General features: G+C 39.1%; 1 protein-coding gene across 1 annotated transcript in view; it reads left to right on the plus strand.

Moving 5' to 3' along the window:
* The first annotated feature begins 11088 nt into the window (after positions 1 to 11088).
* The window catches only part of ANKAR (ankyrin and armadillo repeat containing), a 94115-nt gene continuing 85412 nt past the window's right edge, over positions 11089 to 19791 (plus strand). Inside the window, exons 1-2 of the mRNA XM_069064547.1 lie at positions 11089 to 11745; positions 18785 to 19222. Coding sequence (XP_068920648.1) covers positions 11148 to 11745; positions 18785 to 19222 — 1036 coding nt within the window. The 5' untranslated portion in view covers positions 11089 to 11147. The remainder of the gene's footprint in view (positions 11746 to 18784; positions 19223 to 19791) is intronic.

The following is a 19791-nucleotide window of genomic DNA, read 5'->3' on the forward strand; positions in this document are numbered from 1 at the left end:
TTATATCTCTGATTAAGGTTAAATTCTAGACCTCTTAAAGTATAAGGAACATTTCAGAAAACCGTATATAAACTGGGTTTAAATCCTGCCTTGATCCCAGGTGAGTCACTTAACTTCTCATTGTTCAATGAAACCATAAGACCAGTCTCTGGGTAGCAAGAATTTAATAAAAGATTTGACCTGAGTAAGTATTACCCTTTTTCAGTACAAGGGCTACTTCTACTTACTATTTGGGTAAAAGCGAAGGACTGAGCTGTTGGAAGTTCTTACATTGCCTTGTTGCCTTTAATCCCTAAAATAATTAGCCTTCTTTTGCCAGTACTTAATTTGGTTTCAAGAGTTTAGGTTCTCTGGACAAGTTAAGTGAAGGTGTTAGCGACTTTACCAAAAATGGTGAAAGAATCTCATTATGATCCCAGATTTGTTAAAAGTTTTCAGGCCTGTGAGTTTCCATAAAACAGGGCATTTACTTGTTCAGTCATTTCTAACTCTATGACCCCTTTTGAGGTTTTCTTGGCAAAGACACCAGAGTGGTTTTGCCATTTCCTTCAGCTCCTTTTACAGATGAGGAAACTGAGGCAAACAGGGTTAAGTGATTTACACAGAGTCACACAGCTAGTCTCTGAGGTCAGATTTGAACTTGCGTATTCTTCACGCCAGGCCCCAAATTCTATCCACTGTGCCACCTAGCTGCCTTTTCCCAAAACAGCATTTACATGGAGTAGTAATTCTTGTACGTTAGTTAAACCACTTTGTTTGAATTGCCCTTCCATTGTGTATGTCTGGAAGGTGAGGCAAAGTCTTTTGACGGGGCAACTCATAAAAAACAAGAAATCCCAACATTTTTGATTTGGCACCTGGAACTTAGCATTTTCAATACTGAGTGAAAATGGAGGATGATGTGATTTAAGCTAAGGATATGTCCTATTAGTTCTCCCATTCTCCATAGTTTTAAAACTAAGAATCTGGGCCTATAGGGGATGGGGAGGAGTCACTGTTGCCCATTTCCATTATGGGTCACCCTTAAAAACAAGGTTGGAGCAGCTAGGTGGTGCAGTGAATAGAGCACTGGCCCTGGAGTCAGGAGGACCTGAATTCAAATCTGGCCTCAGACCTTGACACACTAGCTGAGTGACTCTGGGCAAGTCACTTAACCCCAATTGCCCTCCAAAAAGCAAAAACAAAAGGTGGTGTGGTGATTTATAAAGTTTGAGAGACATAGTTTCTGGGTAATTTAATCATTTTATTAGTAAAGCCAGTACGTTATTAATAGAAGGATGGTCATTTGGCCATCCCTCTTAGACCAAAAGACCATCATGGTGGTGGACTCACTCTTTTGTTCTGCTTTTTTCCATTGCTTTCTTTCCTCTTCGCATTATTTTAGTGAAGCTTGTAATACGCATTTCAAAGAAAAAACAAAATATATAGGCCTCCCCCACGATCCTACTTCCACACATCAAATTAAATTTTGTTTCTGTAGGGATTCCCTCTGTCTACAGGTTAAATGGAGGACTCAGACATCTTTATCTGTGTTGCAGTAAAATAAGTTATGAGACACAGGCTGATCAGTAGAGAGGCTATTTTATGGTCTTTAGTGACTATATCGTGGCAGATTGTTTTTAGGGAAAAAGTTTATTGTATCTCTGATAAGTTATGTTTGGTGGTTTATCTCTGATTCAACTCCTTTGAACGAATGTTGTAGAAATTTGCATTGTTTTTGTAATATGTCTAAAGATGATGTTAAAACAAACTTTTACCTCTTTCATCCATGCCAAAGTATTGTCTTTGGAATGTAGCTGTCTACTTTACACCTACTTTAATCTCTTTGAAACTGGTATTCCAAGATTTCCAACAGTAGAGAAATTGGTGTTGAAAAGATGGGTCTTTGCATGAGTAAGTACTTTGGGATACTTAAAAGTTCTATGTAGTTTCTCAAAGGAAATCTGCCTTATTCTCTCTCTTGCCTATAATATGGATTATCTTTCCCAAATATGTGTAGCAGTAGAATAAACCATCCCAACTATAATCATAATCTGGACAGTGAGCATTTTTCATCCATTTAGTTTTTCCTCCGAATTTACTAGCAAATCTCTTGAATAATAATAGTTTTCTGGAGCTCAATGCTATCTGCACCATGTCTGCAAATGAGCATGTGTAGGATTAGTAGGAAACATTTCCATTTAGAACTTAAAGGACTTCGGCCATTAGAGTGGCAAATACCTTTGGCTCCTGTTTTGTGCTTTGTTTCACAGATCAGAGGATCAATGAACAGAGTACTCTGATAACTGCCTTTGTTAAGAAATCTTAGAGGATTTTGATATTCAAAAGAGATTCCTTGTTGAAGGAGAGCCTTTAGTCACACATGATAATGCATTTTTCAATTTTATGACTAAGAAAAATCCTAATGTAGAGACTCATCTTTGAAAACCTGCCTTTCTCTTATGTTTTCATTTAAGATAACCACCTATATGCATGTAAATTATTCTCAAATGGTTTTTAAAAAGATAAAAAAGCAGTTTGAGGGATTTGGAGGTGACCAGTGTTCCTCTCAGTAGCTGTTTTTAGTTATTATCCATGATTTTTTCCCAGGTATCTTTCCCTTCCCAAAGATCACTTCTAAAGTAGCTCCTTATTTCCCTTTAGCTATCTGGACAAAATGCTAAGAATATGAACTCTTAATTCTCCTAAATTATGAAAAATTTAAAATTAAAATTCCCCAGGGTGTAAACTAAGAAAGTGTTAAGTGTTTCATGAAATTGATGAAATTCAGGGATTTACCACCCTTATCATATCAGCAAGCTGTTTCAGTTCTTCATACTGTTTCTTGTAGCTTTCTCTATTACTACAGGTATCTACTTCACAAGATAGTTGGGAGGAAAGCACATTGTTAAGCTGTAAAATATCTTACCTGAAGAGAGCCAAAACATCTGATCCAGGAATCAGGCTGGTCATAGATAAGTTAGCTCCAGGTTTTCCAGTGATGCAACCAATCCGAATTATCTAGTCCTGGTTTTCCGTAGAAGCGGCTGTAAATCAGAGCCACCTGATATCCTGACATCCAGGACACTGCCCTGTTCTGAGAGTCCAGCCTGAAGATGTTAGCTGCTTTTCATGATTATTTACATTTTTAGATACAATTCTTTGGGCATTTAGAATCAGCAAGGACATGGTTATCGTCAAGGCCTAATTGACATCACCATCTGGCATCTTGATACTGAACAAAGCAGTATTAGAAAACTTAATGACCTATAATTGCCTTTTTTGTTCTATACTTTATAAAAACCTTACTCATGGTGTCAATAAAGGGATTGTACTGATAAGTCTCGCCTGACCTATGATTATCAAATCATACTTTCACAGTTGTGAGCATCATTCAAGAGCTGGCACAAGAAACCACTTAGTGTTGATCCTACACTTACCTACTTGTGAACTATTGTTAATGCCTTGCTCAGGCCCTATTATGGATATATATGGATGACTGCATTAGTTTCCTATCTAGTCTCATTACCTTCAGTTTCTTAATTGTAGTCCTTGCTGACTACTACTATTAATCTTTCAAAAAAAAAATCATCACTACTCCCCTAACTCAACAATACTTGAGTGGCTCTCCTGCCTAACCTGTTACTTGTGAGAATTTGTGATTTTATTGGTGTGGTTGATCCTTCTACTGAGAGAGTAATGCAGTTATGTAATTTTTGTCTGCCTTGTTTTTTCAGGATCTTGGGGGTATCCCACTGAAGCACTTGGACTATTAGGGAGTAGTACCTCATTCTGTTGATCTGTATTTTTCATGCTTTTAATACCACTTCTAATGCTCATCATTGGTCATTTACTACAGCTTTCTTAAGCCCACCATACATGTTTCTACTTGCTCTTAATGTACTTTGCAGTTTTCCCATTCATTGCCAAATAGAATCACCAGGAGAATTGTTGTAAGTGCTTGAGGTCACAAGTAATTTGGGATGATTCAAAGCACTACACAAATTACAAAATGTTCTCCAGCCCACAGGAAAAAATGCCAAATATGATAATACATTTGTTCATCGCTTTTACCTCTTAACACCTTAGCATTCAAGACTTAATATAGTTTAGTACATACCTACCTTCAATCCAATTCAACCATCATTGCTATTAATGTTCCTATCAAGTAATTATGTGCTATTAAACAATCATTGTAACTACTCCATGCACGGCATTCTGCTTAGTGCTGAGAATACAAAGGAAAAAATCATAGGTCCTTGCCTTCAAAGACCTATTATTTCTCAGATAATATTATCTGAGATATACAGGCATGTAGATCAGTGTGATACATGGAAGGGACTTAAGAGAACAGAAGTAAAATCATAGAGCTCTGGGAGTATTTGAGAAGTGGAGATGCATTGGCTGGAGTATTTTTCAAACTCCTGCTTTTCCCCTATGAACTGTGCTTCAGGCAAAGTGGTCTAACAACAGTCCCTGCGAAATTCCTTGTATCACCTCCTGTTAGTCCCTTCTCCCCTATCCAATTCATAGCCATCCTTCAAGGCCCAAATCAAATCCCTATTCAAAACACCTGTGGTGCTATCTGTAGCATCCATGTGGCATTGGCAGTATACTGCTTTGCACTGTATTTGTTGTGTGTATATATATACATATATATGTACATATGTTTACACATATATGCACATACATATAGATAGCTCTTTAAGATTTGCAAATTTCTCATTTCATTGCTCAATTGTTTGTATATCTTTACATATATACATGTCTTTTCCCCTACTTGTTTGTAAACAGAATAAGGATTGTGCTTTATAGTTCTATATGTAATCCACACTTCCACTGAGCTCTTCGAATATTAGTCACTAAGATGTCCAGTTTTTTTTTAAACCAGATCTTTGATTTCAATGGTATAGTGAGTCCCAGTGAGGAAATTCCCTTCACCAATGAAGTTTAAAAACCATACCTCTGGGCCCCTCTGCCCTTTAGGAACAGCCTGGGAGCAGAGATGACCAGATCGTTGCCTCCGCCTCGCCCCGCCCCCACAAGAATCCAGGAACGGCTTCGAACTCCGGGCTTCCCCGACTGCCCGCCCCTAGAGCCGGCCAGCCTGGGCGGAGGCCCTGATCCACCAGCCCCGGGAACCTGGGAAGCGCAAGTCCTGCCTCCGCCCCCTTCCCCTGCCACAGACATAGGTGAAGTAAGCCTCCAAGGAAAAGGTGCGGTGGACAGCGTGGAAAGGAGTGGGCTGGACCTGACTAAATCCGTCTCCCAGGACTCTCGACTAGTTTCCCCGGAGCCCTTGGCACCCGGGCATCCTTTAGACTGGCTCCTTACCCGGTCTTCGCACCCGTGATCCCTTACACTGACTTCCACCCCCACTTACGCACCCGGGGATCCCTTACACTGACTTCCACCCCCACCTACGCAGTTGGGGATCCCCTACGCTGGCTCCTCCCTCACATAGTGCAGTATTTATTTATTTTTGTTAGGTGCTTAAGCTGACTGCCTCCCCCACGAGATAGAAGAGCCTGCCGAGAAGACTGGAATATCTGGATTCAAGCGCTGCTTTAATACACACTGGATGCCTGTGAGCAAGTGTCTTAACCTCTTCGTGACACCGACGAAGAAAAAGAATTTATATAGTCCTTCAAGGTTTGCAAAAGTACCTTACTGATGTTATCTCATTTGAGCCTCACGACAACCCAAAGAAGTAGGTGCTAATATTATCCCCGTTTGACAGCACGGAAAAGGAAGCTGAGCCAGGTTAAGTCACTTGCCTAGGGTCACACAGCTGACTAAGGTACAAAGGAACTGCTAGATTTGTTTTTGTGAAAGGAATTTCTTGGGGAGTTTCCTACCCTTGATATCATAAGTCAGGATAAAAAAAAAAAATTAGGTGACACAAAGTTTAAATAGTTGTTCAGTTGTTTTTCAGTGGTGTCGGACTCTTCCTGACCCCATTTGGAGTTTTCTAGGCAAAGATACTGAAGTGGTTTGTCATTTCCTTCTCCAGTTTATTTTATAGATGAAGAAACTGAGACAAACGGGGTTAAGTGATTTGCCCAGGGTCATACAGCTAGTAAGTGTCTGAGGCCAGATTTGAATTTAGGAAGACTTCCAGAGAAAGTTTCCTGTAGGAGGTGACAACTGAGCTAGGTATCAAAGGATAGGTTGGATTTTACTGGGTAGAGTTTGAGGAGAAGAAGGTAATCGGGTTCATTCCAGGTAAAGAAACAGAGCTGGAAGGGACCATTGAGATAATTTATTTTTATAGATCATTTTACAGATGAGGAAACTGAGACCCAGAGAGGTTAAGGGACCTATTTAGTCACAAAACTAATTGCCATTAGAGCTGGATATTGGCCCTATTTCCCCTGATTGCAAATCCAGTATCACTTTTGATTTAGTAAATGAAAAGATGATCAGGGTAGAATAAGTTCAGGAAACAGTAAATTTGGCAAAAATTAAAGTGTGCATGAAGTACAGGAGAAGTAGCCTGAAACAAGACTGAAAGTCTAAATAGTTGCAGTTCCGCAATTTAGTTAAACAATTGAACAACACTTTGTGACCCCATGGACCGCAGCAAGCCAGACCCTTCTCTCCTCCACTATTGTCTGTCCAAGTTCATGTTCCTTGTTTCTATACTATCTATCCATCTCATCCTCTGCTGCCCCCTTTTCCTTTTGCCTACAATACTAAATCAGGGTCTTTTACATTGAGTCCTGGCTTCTCATTATGTGACCAAAGTATTTAAGCCTTAGCTTCAGTATTTGACCTTCAAGTAAATAGGTCTAAATTAATTTCTTTTGATCTCCTTCCTGTCCAAGGGACTCTCAGAAGTCTCCAGCACAATAATTCAAAAGTGTTGTGGTTAAAGAGGAAAAAGAGTCTGTGGAACAAAAGATAGATTATAATAGAAAAGGGAAAATAAGCAATGGAGTAAGACCTCAGGGAAGTCCTTTATACAAGGTTTCGTGCTAAGAGTCTAAGAGGACACAAAGAAATGGATGACTTTGAAGGAGTCAAAGAGCTTAAAATCAAGTTGGAAAGTTAAAAATTATACCTCCTTCACCCAGAAATGGTGTTATCAATCAATAAACATTTACTGAGATCCTACTTTGTGCCTGGGGATGCAAAAAGAAAAAAAAGAAAGAGTTTACAATCTAATGGAGGAGACAGTTTGCAAATGAATATATACAAAGCAAATACAAATATATACAGGATAAATAGGAAGCAATAAACAGAAGGAAGACACTAGAATTAAGAGGGGTTGGAGAAGGTATCCAGTAAAAGATGGAATTTTAGTTGGAACTTAAAGGAAGCCAGGAAGGTCAGCAGGCAGAGCAGGGAGGGACAGTTTTCCAAGTATGGGGGACAATTAGAGAAAATTCCTGAATGCTAGGAGAGGGAAGGTCTTGTTTATGAAACACCCAGAAGACCAGTGTCATTGAATCGAAGAATACATGCCAGGGAATAAAGTGTTAAGAGAGCTGGAAAGGTAGGGGGGTGCTAAATTATGAAGGACTTTTAATCACAAACAGCTTTTTGCATTTGTTCCTGGAGACAACAGGAAGCTACTGGAGTTGGGGATGGGGGGTGGGGGTTCAGGCAAGAGATGTGGTGGGGAGATTTGACATGATCAGAACTACACTTTGGAAAAATCACTTTTGTGGCTAAATGGAGGATGTATTGGAGTGGGGAGAGACTTGAGGCAGACATCCACCAGCAGGCTTTTGCAGTAATCCAGGTGTAAAGTGATAAGGGTCTTCACTAGAGGGTGGCTAGTGTCAGAGGAGAGTTGTTGCAGAGGTGAAATTGAGAAATCAACAGTTTTGATGAGTTTGGATAAAGTGGTTGGGGGGTGAGGAATTCAGGATGACTCCTAGGTTTTGAGCCTGGGGGATTATAAAGTTAATGGGAGTTGAAAATCTTCCCTGCCTAATAATAAGCCTTAGATGGAGCCAAACAGAAGAAACTTGATTAGGGGAGGCTTGTTTTTCTGGAAGGTGGGAACCTTTTGTTACTTTGTAATTAGGCAATGGGTTAAGAGGGATAAGGTGCCCTCTGGCTCTGAAGAAGGGTATATTTACTCTGAGGTGAGGTTTTGCTTTGAGGTTCACTCATTGGAATAGTGTTTGTGTGATTTGGCCAGATGAGACTCTGGATAGCTGTTAAGGAGCCCCCACCCCAGCTTTGAAAACCCAAATGTTGGTGCTTGTCTCCCAGGTAACTCTGTATGTATATAGCTTTGGTCAGATAGCTAGAAACCTTCTCTGTTGGTTTGTGTTATTTTCTTTGTATTTTTTTCTGCTTGTAATTTCTGTTTGTCTTTTCTCTGAAGTTCAAGGTACTGATTTTTTCCCCCTGAACTAAGTGAATTTTACAGTTATATATTTCTCTTTTGGGCAGAAACAGCCATATTATGCATGCTTCCGTGTCTATACAAGGGACAAAATTTGGAGAAGGGAAGACAAAATGGAATTTTTGGAGACCCCAAGATGACAAGTTTCTTTTTGCACTTAGGTGAAGCCCTATAGAATGAGAGTAAAAAACTACAGAAGTATTGCCTGTTTTGAGGAAACCTCCAGACTGCCCTCCCCTTCCCTAGGAAGTGACCAATGCTATGAATCAAACCTAGCATCCACTTAGACCAGTTGTAGTTGTCAGTGGTCAAGCTATTTTTATTTCAAAGCAGCCTTCCACCCTGAGGTTCCTTTTGGCATTAAAAAAAAAAAATATGTATGTGACTGCCTGATAATTGTGTGTAGTGCCTGAGGAAGCCTTAAGTTTTTGTGTCTGGAGTCATCCCCTGTGTACATTTGCTTTCTGAGTATCAGTTCCAAATGGGAATGGAACCACCCTTTGTATTTCTGTCAGTAAAACTTTGCACAGCTGAAGTTTGGGGTGACTTCTTCACGTGAAAATATGATCAAAGTCAGCATCTCTGTTGTAATGTACTACTTACTTCCTTAGGCAAAATGCTAGTGGGTGGGTTCTATAGTTTTATTCCTCCAGTCTCCCTTATCTCTTCCTTCTCATTGAGATGGCCTTTCCTTCCTCCTGTGCCTTTAAACTCACATTTGAATACAGCACAAGTCAAACATTAAAAATTGCCAATGGGAAAAAAATATATATATGTATACACACACACACACATATATATATATATATATATATGTATATACACACACACACATATATATGTAATTAAAGTAAGATTGTTGACCACTTTAAAGTTGATTTTCTTTAGAAAAACAGATCAAAGAAACTGCTAGCAACCATCCTGTATGCTAGGGTGCTTGTTGTTACAGGGACTAAGAGGATTTCATTGCCCTCTCTGTAAAAGGGAAAGTTCATAAGTCCTTTGTAATTGCTCTCCAAAATGGGTGGATCAGTTCATAATTCCACTAACAGTGTATTAATGTCCCAATTTTTCCACATCCCCTCCAGCATTTGTCATTAGCCAATCTGATAGGTTCAAGATGTAGTAGTTTTATTGTAACCATCCCAGACACATACTACTCCAAGAACTGAGATGTTTCCTGACACCTTTGTTGTACAGAATTTGAAAACTGAGCTTGAGTTTTCCAACTGAAATGTAAAAATAAAAATAAACTGAATGTATGACAGTGTATCAAAGCATGTCATATAGAAGAATAGCCAAATAATTCATTTCATTTATAAATTTTGTTTCCAGCTTTGAATGTACCTTTTTACATTTATAGAAAGCATAAAGCAATTATAGCTAAGGATATTTAAGGGATAAAGAATCTATTCCTTTCTATTGATGTAGGCATTTTCCCCCATTCATTAAGTATTTTAGTCTGAAAGTGACAAGGTCACAAAAATAGATACAGTAGAATGAAATATTTGGAGTAGAAAAATTTTCTGTTCTGGCCAGCCTCAAATACCTTCATTGTAAAGTTATTATAAATAGGTATTCAGTCAGCATGGTCCTGTACCTTACAACTGAACTATATTTACCCTTCCCACTTACTGGAAATGTATATCACAATTTATAAGCATAAATAGGGACTTGTGCCCAGTCAGCTGATATCAATTTTATAGACTCTTCACTGCAGGGAACAATGTAAGTATTACAGTATGTCCAAAACAATCCTCACATTTATAAAAGAGAAGAGAAAGATTTCATCAGGAAGCAATGGCAAAAGAGATGCCTAATTGTTCAAAATGATGGTCTCTTGCATAGAGAAACCTCTTTTCAAAGACTATTAAAAGTGCAACTGCAAGGTGTCACCTTCAATAAAAAGGATACTAGTTATTTACATGAACACTGCTATCAATGACACATCTGTATGGCAAGACAGTCTGCAGTATAAACTTCTAAGGAGAATAAACAAAGTAGAGTTAGCAAGTGGGTGTTTGGATATTTCATCTAAAGCACTGAAGTATTAATTAAGGCACTTAGAATTTATTGCTTTGAGTGAAAGAGTCTTAAGTGGGTGGTGTTTTGAAATGATACAGTTTGTTGTTAGCCATCTACACTGAAGAATATCAGCATGATAGCCTACAAATAAGTTCACCTCTCCAGCTTAAAATAGTAGGGTTGTAAATCTTTATATATTTAAACTTTCTAAGTCATTGTTTTGAATTAGGATGCCTTCTCTGTTCTGAGAAATTATTTAAATGATAACTATCCTCTGGTTTTTATTCACTTTTCCCCCTCATTGGGGTCCTATGATATTGAATCCAGTCCCACAAAAACATAATCCTCTTTTCCTTCCAAGAGAAGAAATGCTCCTATAGGTTAGTACCTTCTCTGAAAAGTACAATCTTAGAGGGTTGCCTAGAGCTTCAAGAGGTTAATATTGCTTGCCCAAGATCACACAGAAGTCACGTGTCAGAAACAGTACTTGAACCCAGACTTTCCTGGTTTCAAGTCCTGGATCTTTTTTTGCTTTGCCAACTATTAACTACATATTTGATTAATCCCTTTTTTTGTTGTTGTTGCACTGAAATTCTGACATTTGATAATTTATCATTTAAAATCAATTTAATAAAAATGGAACAAGTACTTGCATAATAGATTTCATATTTGTTTCTTATGAAATCCAGATTTATAACAATGCTGAACTTTGTCACCTTTGTGGTGGTGTTTGGTTGTTTGTTTCTCATTCTAGGAATTTCAAAAAGAAACTTTTCAGAAAATGTTAAGGTATCCAAAAAAAGGATTAGTTAGATTTGACCAATCAGATGAAGCCACCCATCTCTCCAATTTGGTGGTGAAGAGGAATGCCGGTGCCTTTTTTGAAAAATATGACCGCAGTGAGGTTCAAGACTTACTTGCTACTGCGGTTGTCAGTTGGCTTTCTGGAAAAGAGGACATACGTGCCCAAACAGAATTACCCAACGGACTTATAAATCAACTGAAAAATGTAGGGTTCTCCACTGCAATCCTGCTAGCACCAGTGGATCTAGACACAAACTTGGATTATAGAGAAGTCCATCAGATCATAAGAGAGTTGTCTATTGGAATTTATTGTTTGAATCAAATTCCTTCAATCAGTTTAGAAATTAATTATGATCAAAGCTCATCCTGCCAGCTGCCCTCTGCTTATTTTGACACCCGAATTGGACAAATTCTGATTAATGTTGACTACATGATAAAATCACTCTGGCATGGAATATATATGCCAAAAGAAAAAAGGGTAAGGTTCTCTGAAATGTGGCGTTCTCTTATGGATATTGATGTCGAAGGGAAACCTCAAACAGATAAAGATATCTTTGCAGAATTTAGTGCAGCAGGTAAGCATATACTCTTTTCAAATCATACTTTTTGCAGTTGTATTTGAAATCATTCTAGATTATTTCACAAAGTAGATGGAATATCTCTCCCCCATACACAAAAAGTGCTTCCAAAAGTTAAGTAAATGCTTTACACAGTCGTTATGAAAATAATGATCAGTTTATATGCATAAATATTCATTAATTTTCTATCCAATTTTGTTTCTATCCTATACTCTAATATGCCTGCATTTTTTTTTTTATCATGGCTTTTTGGTCAAAGATTTTTACTGTGAGCCAGAGCTTGTAACTAGGAACTTATGCATGTGGGGGCAAATATTATGAAGCACTCCCAGGGCAAAGGACACTAAAGACATCTTCAGTTGGAAGTGGGGAGACAGTGGGGTGGACACTACCCTGTGGAGGGAGAGAGACTACTCCAGGAATTCAGGCCATTTGGTAGTCTCCTATTTAAACTAATTGTTCTTCATAACTAGATTCTAATTATCAAGTCAGTTTCTTCACACTTGGCATTCAAAAAGTCTGATGGGGAAGAGGAATGAAGAAAGTAGAAGTGGACTGGTATCCCATATAGCAAATATACTTTCAGCGAAGGGAAGGAAAAAAGACGTAAAACCACCATCTCCCCCTCCCCACCAAACTGTAACAAAACAAAACAATCCTTAAAATATCCTAATAGAATTGAAAGAGAACTCAAGCATCACCTGTAAAATACAGGTTCAGTTCCTTGCTTTTTGTAGAAGAGGTATTGAAAGGAAAAGTATTCATTTGGGCTTTTCACACTGATTAACAAAGCAAAATTCAGGACAAAGAGAATTAAACTTATAAGTACATCAGCTGATCATTGAAGATCAGTGATACCTTCAAAGTGGGGCCAGTGTTTATAGGTAACTTAAGACAATTCAGAGATGTCCACATCAACAGAAGAGGTTGAGTCCTTGCATCCCAATTCCTCCCCAAGGTAGCAAGAATGTGACAATTTGTAGGTAGGAATACAAAGGTCACAGGTAGGGGATGACTTGGTTATATGTGAACAGTATCAGGGGACAAGGTGATCAGTATAGGGGCTGGGTGACACCTTTCTCAACACTGATAGACAAGCAGGACTGGGATCATGGGATACAAAGTCAACATAATTTTCTCTCTTCTTTTGGGAGGGTAATTGGGGTTAAGTGACTTGCCCAAGGTCACATGGCTGGTTTTTGTGTTGTGTCTGAGGTCGGATTTGAACTCAGGTCCTCCTGACTCCAGGGCCAGTGCTCTATTCACTGTGCCACCTAGCCGCCCCTCAACATAACTCTCAATAGAGGAAAGTGAGCCTTCTCCCCCACTCTAATGGGGAAGTGACTTACCCATATGGGGTCACAGAGAAAGGTCAGTCAAGCTCTAACTGAAAATGAGGCAGAACTGAGGTGGAATCAAATGTCCAAATGTTATAAATTATCTGACTGATGGATCAGGAAAGGATCTTAGAGACCATTTTGTCCAACCACCTCAGTTACAGGGGAAGAAACAGACCAGAGACTAGAACATAGCTCTCTAATTTCCAGTCTAGTGAGTTCAGGCAGGTTGTTGAAATTAGGGGAACAGCGGTAGCCCATCCCTTCCAGAGAAGCAGCCCTTGTTTTATAGCATAGGACAAGTAGCAATGTAGTCCTTCCATGCCATCTTGATGCCCTTTTCTTTCCCTGGGAAAGTTTAAGCAACTAAAGGAAACTTTCTTTCAAGGGAAAGAAATTTGGAAAGATGGGGAGCTTTATGGGACTGGCTATCTTTCCTGAAGTGCTCTCTCCATCCTATTTCTCTGTCTTTGTCCTTTTGTCACAGTATCTGCCTCTGTGTCTCTTTCTCTCTCTCTCCATAACTTCTCTCCCCCGACAAGGTCCAGGATCTCTAAAGAAACTTCCCCTTTCTTTTCACATGGTGGCTAGCTCCACTTTCAGCTTGGCTTTGGTTATCAACCCGTGGCTACCAGCCTCCCAGAGATTAGCTTGGGTTCCACTAGCCTCCATAGGTTCTGAAGAATCCTGTAAGGATATGATTGACTCCACCTTGTCCTCCCCAACCCTGTCCTGGCAGAAGCTGCTCAGCTTTTACTCTGTCGGGTCATAGGCCCTTCATAGTGACAGCTCTGCTGCCTACCTCCTTCAGGTCCTGCTCCAGCCTTCCCTAGAGGCAGCTTGTTGCCTTTTAAATCTTCATTCCTGAGGCAAATTACCCAACCTGTAGGATTTGGGACTGCTTGTAAGGGAATTGAAGGTGAGTAGGATGTGAGTAGGATTCAAACACTCCTGGTAGCTACTTGGCTTCCTAAGTAACTGTACAGATGTATTTAACATTAGCAGGTAGAATGATGGGCTGTATTCAGGAAAATTTAGGAATGAGGGTTCAGATCCTGCTTCTGGCACTTACTAGTTGTGTGACCTCAGTCCAATGAAAACCTTTCTGAGCCTCAGTTTCTTCATTTGTAAAATAGGGATAATAATCCCTGCAGCACGTACCTGAGAAGGCCCAAATCAGAAAGTGTTTTATAAACTTTAAAACACTACATAAATTCAGTTATCTTTATCTTTTGATAAGGAGCCATTTTAAAATTATGTTAATGGGTACCATTAATCTACCACTGAAAATTAAGGTTATTTATTATAATGTAAGTCTAGTGAAAAGAAACGATTGTCACTGGAATTATCCATGTAATTATGGAAAGTGAACTTTTAAAACATGTAATCTAGCGTTCTCTCAGTGGAGATTGATTGTAATATCAGCTTTATTATTGATTTTTTCTGTGATCTTGGGCTTCAGTTTTGTTATCTATAACATGAGATGGTAGGAATAGATGATTGCTAAAGCTTTTTGCAACCATAACATTGAGTGATTTCCAGTTCTGTGTTAGTGAGATATTACTTCATAGGCCGAGAATGAGCAGTCCTTCCTAGGATAGCCCTTTTGTTACTACAAAACCAATGCAATTAAAACACTGCCCAAGAAGTTCCTGAACCATACATAAACTTAGAGAACAAAATACTTAATAGGAACTCAAATCAGTAAAAACTTAACTTTGTACCAACATGCATAAAATCCTCATTAGCTAATAATTTTCAAAGTATGCAGGGGATATACCTTTGGTGTGAGACTTTCTTTGTGCTATTCTAGTGAGTGCACACTTGAACAACTACCGTATAGTGTGACCAGAGAGAATTATTGCTTCCTTCACTTTGTGGTTCTTGTGAATCTCTGGGAGGTGTAGCCAAAAATTCAGTGTCAGATGGCTCAAAATAAGATGCTTTAAATGTTTTATCACAGTAAAGTCACCGTGGGAAAAATGCTCTTGAAGGTGAACAACATGGCCACCCTGCTTAGTCTTCCATTTTCCTTCTTGTACCATACAGGCCTCCTAAAGTCAGTTATGATAGCAGAAACCCACTGTGGCCCAGTTCTAGTTTCTAGCAAACACAGAGGAAGAAAAGGAAAGACATACTCTTAGCCTCCTTGCACTTAAGGACACTAGAGACAGATGTAATCTCTGCATTAGGACTACAGACTAGTAGTTCTCAGGATGAAGACAAGCTCTTCACAAGCTTTGGCAGTGCCTTCACTGTTGAACTAGTAATGACCACTCTACCATATGATACTGTAGAAGAAATGGAAAAAGTGGTTATCCATGCAGCTAAGTGATGCTGATGATCACAGGATAGGTAATGTTTACCTTGTGTGTGATTGATATATGCTAGTATGTGTTACATATAATTCATGTGTTTGACATATATTGCTGTGTTAAGCATCATTGGTTTCTGTGCTTTCCACAATGTATTACATATACTACTGCAGTGGTGCAAAGTTGCATGTTTCTGCATGTGATCTATTTGGTCACTTAACACAACTTTCATGTAATGTTATGTGTTTTGTATTGCCTTGAGATTTGTGTTTTTTGTTTAATAGATACCATTTTATCATGTAAGTTATTGATTATTGGTGTATATTATGATACTTACATGCAGTAAGTTAGCTGCATGCAGCAGTAGGGTGATTCCATGTTTAAATATGTTTAGATGCCATGTTAAATATCTGTGTTTGCACTGTACTATATAGTTAGATGTTATCTCTCAATTTATATTGCTTGTGATGTTTACAGATTTTCATATGTACCCAGGTAATTTCCCAGGACTACAAATTCATTACTGGGGGTAGGAGGGAGAATGTAGGGAGACGAGGCTTTTATTGGCCAAAATGAAGCCCCAAATAGCCAGGCTTTGCTGCTGATAGGTATACATAATAAAGATAGGAATATGGGCTAGGTGGATGGAGAACCTTGCCTCTTTAGCTTACTTTTGGATCTGACTCAAATTCATCTGAATTCTAAACTAGAAAGGATCTTGGGAGGATAGTATCTAACCCTCAGCTAGATAAGAATCTGCAAAGGAAAGTTTTGATTTCCACCCAGATTTCGGAGACTGAAAAGAAATACCTACTTTTAGCCTGGAGCTACTCTGCTTGCCTTTTGGTATACAGGTGTGGTGGCTAAGACCAAAGAAGTATAAATTTGCTGCTACCTGGAAGAGATTCTAGCCAATTTACCCAGAGTGACTGAAACTGAGATAGCTTTGGTGACCTCAGAGTGATGAGCTCTGACAATTAAATCAAGAAGATACTAGCAGCTACCAAGTCCACGCCCATCTTAAATCTCTGGGACCATTCGGGCTATAGTCCCATTGGCAGTATTCACCTGAGACTAAGGGACCAACAGAGTAACATACTCAATAGAAATGCCATGACACCAGTAGAAGAATGTGCCACAAATTCAACAAGACCTGCAGCACAGCAGTTACCACAGACCATAACTGAGATGGCCTACTGCCAAGTGGACAGTTACTGGTCTTCTAACTGATTTTGAGGCAGCCTTTCTCTTGAGGAAGTTGTTTATTCTACTGAATTTGTACTATCCAACCTTCCATTAGCCAACAGAGTGTTATTATAAGCCTCTACAGCTTGAAAGGTATTAATGTCTTTGCCAACCTTCAGTAGTAATGGAATCTGCATTCCTTGTGTTTTACTGATACTCTTGGCAAGACCCATCACTGTGTACAATGGATAGCACATATTAGAAGTTGTTCCTTTATTTTCTGATGTATGGAGGTGCCACCTCACTACTAGGAATCTTGTATTTGATGACAACAAATGTCAAAATTGGGTTAATCAGAAAGTCATTGAAGGGTTCTATTGAATTCTTATGAGTCACATTGAAGAGAGCAAGCTATATATTTCCCAGCCTCTCAGTTACAGGCCTATTAGGCCAGTGACCAAACTTACATATAACAGTTTAGGAAAAATAGAAGAAGTGGTTCACCATATTGCCAGAAACATCCCAAAGATGGGGTTGGGGTTAATAGAACCCAGAGGAAACCCTAACTGCCATTAAGTACCTGGTCTCTTCTTGTCAGAGATCTTCAGTATGTCAGTCTTTGGGACAACTGTTACCCCACCTCTAGGTAGAAGTTCATTGGGATGAACTCATAGTTTCCTTCAAAGGGCAAATTCCTTGTAAGGAAGTTACAAATGGAATAGTCATTTCCCTTCAGGATAAGGATCTGTCCTTCTAAAAATCAGGCAGTTTCTCTAAATGATAAAGTTGCTCTCAGGAAGTCACTGCTTGAGTGCTGGCAGTTCTCCCCCAAACCACTACAGATTCTATCCTAGAGTTGGCTTATTAAAGACCATACCTACATACATACAGTTCCCCCCAGAATAGGGGAAGGAGTACCCATTTTGAGGTAACAGTCAAGGAGCTGGTGGCATATTTGACACAAGTGTGGTTACATATCAGAGTACAGGTCACATCACTTGTTGGCCAAGAATCCTGGAGAGCTGAATAACACTACTTGTGGCTAGGTAGCCATGACAGTATTTTGCCTTCACTGCTAGAAAAGAGCCTAGGATTATATCTGGAGCTTAAAGGGAACTTAGAAGTCATAGTTCAGCCCCTACATTTGACAGATGAGAAAATTGAGGCCTAGAGAGGAGATGATTTTCCAAAGGCACACATTAAGTGTCAGAACTGGGAAATAAAATCAAGTCTTTTGCCTCCAAATCCAACACTCTTTTTCCCTTGAGTTTCGGTAAGCATGTAAAGAAGATTTTATATGACTGCCCTTTGCTGAACAGCTAATCTCAGGGTAAAAGCAAATCTCAGATCACTGTAGCAAATAGTCAGAATCCAATGAGCATAGAGTGAAAAGGACTTTACTCCAGGATTCCAACATCTAGTAAGAAAGGGATACATTTTATCCCTGGCAATGGAAGCTTCCTCCCTGTGACACCAGCCTACTAAATTTATCTGGTCCTCGTCCAAATCAGGCCAACCCCACATGAAACAACTGTCCCCACAGCCAGCCTGAGGTACAGGAGTGCTGGGAGAGGAAGCAGTCTGGCTCTTGGCCCACAGGATTGGAAAAGGCCTGCAATCTCCACAGGCCTGGTCTTATGGTTTCAAGTCTCTCTTCCAGGTGTTTGCCTCCTTTCCGCAGGGAGAAGACCAAACTGCTCCTGCAAGCATCAGGCCTCTGTGTCCCCCAAGGCTGTCATCCCCACCCCCAACTGTTTTTGCCCCAGGTGAAAAAATTTCTGGTTACAGCTCTGCATGTATTTACATCAGCTCAAAAGCCACAAAACAATAGTAAGCTCTCAAAGGAATACAAACATCACATTGTATGACAATGCCTCCTGACAGGCATATATTACACTATCATCTATTTTTAAAGAGAATTTTGATGAAGTTGGCAAGCTCTAGAATTGCCTTAATCTGTACTTTTTGTCTCATATCTTGTTGCCTTTCAGTGCCAAGGGAGACCTAAATTAAAAAAAGCATTCTATAAAGTGTGTCTGGAAGGTATATTTTTAAGATTTTAAGATTTAATTGAAGATATGTTTTCACATTACAAAAGATGTTTATCATTTTGGGGGAAATACTATAAAACATTTCAAATCATTTTGCTTTCAAAATATGAAGTTTTTGCTATATGAAAATTTCCTTTTTGCTCTGAAGGTCTCCTTGATCTTACAAAGGATCCAGATTATGATGGAATATATGATGAAGATATGAATGAAGACCCAACCTATGATCCTAATAGCCCTGAAGAAACCTCTATATTCATGAAATATGCTGAAAACATAAAGCTCAAGCTGTCATTTAGCAACACACTAGTCCAGCAATATGAAAATGTCTTCTTATTTGAAACAGCCTATTGGCTTACTAATATAATAAAGTATACTGATGAATATCTTGATATTTGTACCTACCAGAGATTGCAGCAGAGACTAGCTCTTCAGAAAAAACTGATAGAGAAACATCTTGAGAAGAAAGCTGAAATGCGGAAAAATATGGCATATCTCAGGTTAATATGTTTTATGACTCCATTCTTGCTTGGCTTAAAAAAAAAGATGAAAGTTCCAAACTTAAGCACATTGCTTCCACCATTTTCAGGTAAGACTAGTTATTACGAAAAGGCCAACTTTTTCCTTTTCACTTAAAAAAAATTATATCTTTTTCCAAGTATAGGACTTAGAGTTCTCTCTAAGTGTGGGCTCTGAGAATATGTCCCAACTGCCTGCGTACTGAGATACTGTCAGACAGGAAGACAGGGAAGAAGAGGAAGAAAATCAGTTTATACTATTTAAAAAGATTTCAGATTTTACTGGGAGTACTCAATTGTTTCTACACATATATCATTCCTACCAACTTGAGCCCTGTATGTGGTCTAGAGTTGCTTCTGTACAAATTGAAGCAAGACAATCATGCAGCTCATGCAGAAATGCCTCTTCCTCCTGCTAAATGAGGTTTTCCTTTTGGCTGTAACCTCTGATCCTAATGCATGTTTGTAAAGTAACCGATCCCCCGAGTGTAGAAAGTAGAATTTTGTAAGATAGTAAGATGTTTAAAAAAGCAACCAGTGATGAGGCTTTTTATAGCAATTGATTTACCTGCAGTGGAGAATTGTGTCCACTAGGACAGGGTTTGGAGTGAGACTAAGGAAATGAAAATAGCTTTCGCCT

The sequence above is a fragment of the Petaurus breviceps genome, unplaced genomic scaffold, assembly GCF_028583685.1.
Source record: "Petaurus breviceps papuanus isolate PSGF00001 unplaced genomic scaffold, PetGlider_PUasm1.0 90638, whole genome shotgun sequence".
Classification (NCBI taxonomy): domain Eukaryota; kingdom Metazoa; phylum Chordata; class Mammalia; order Diprotodontia; family Petauridae; genus Petaurus; species Petaurus breviceps.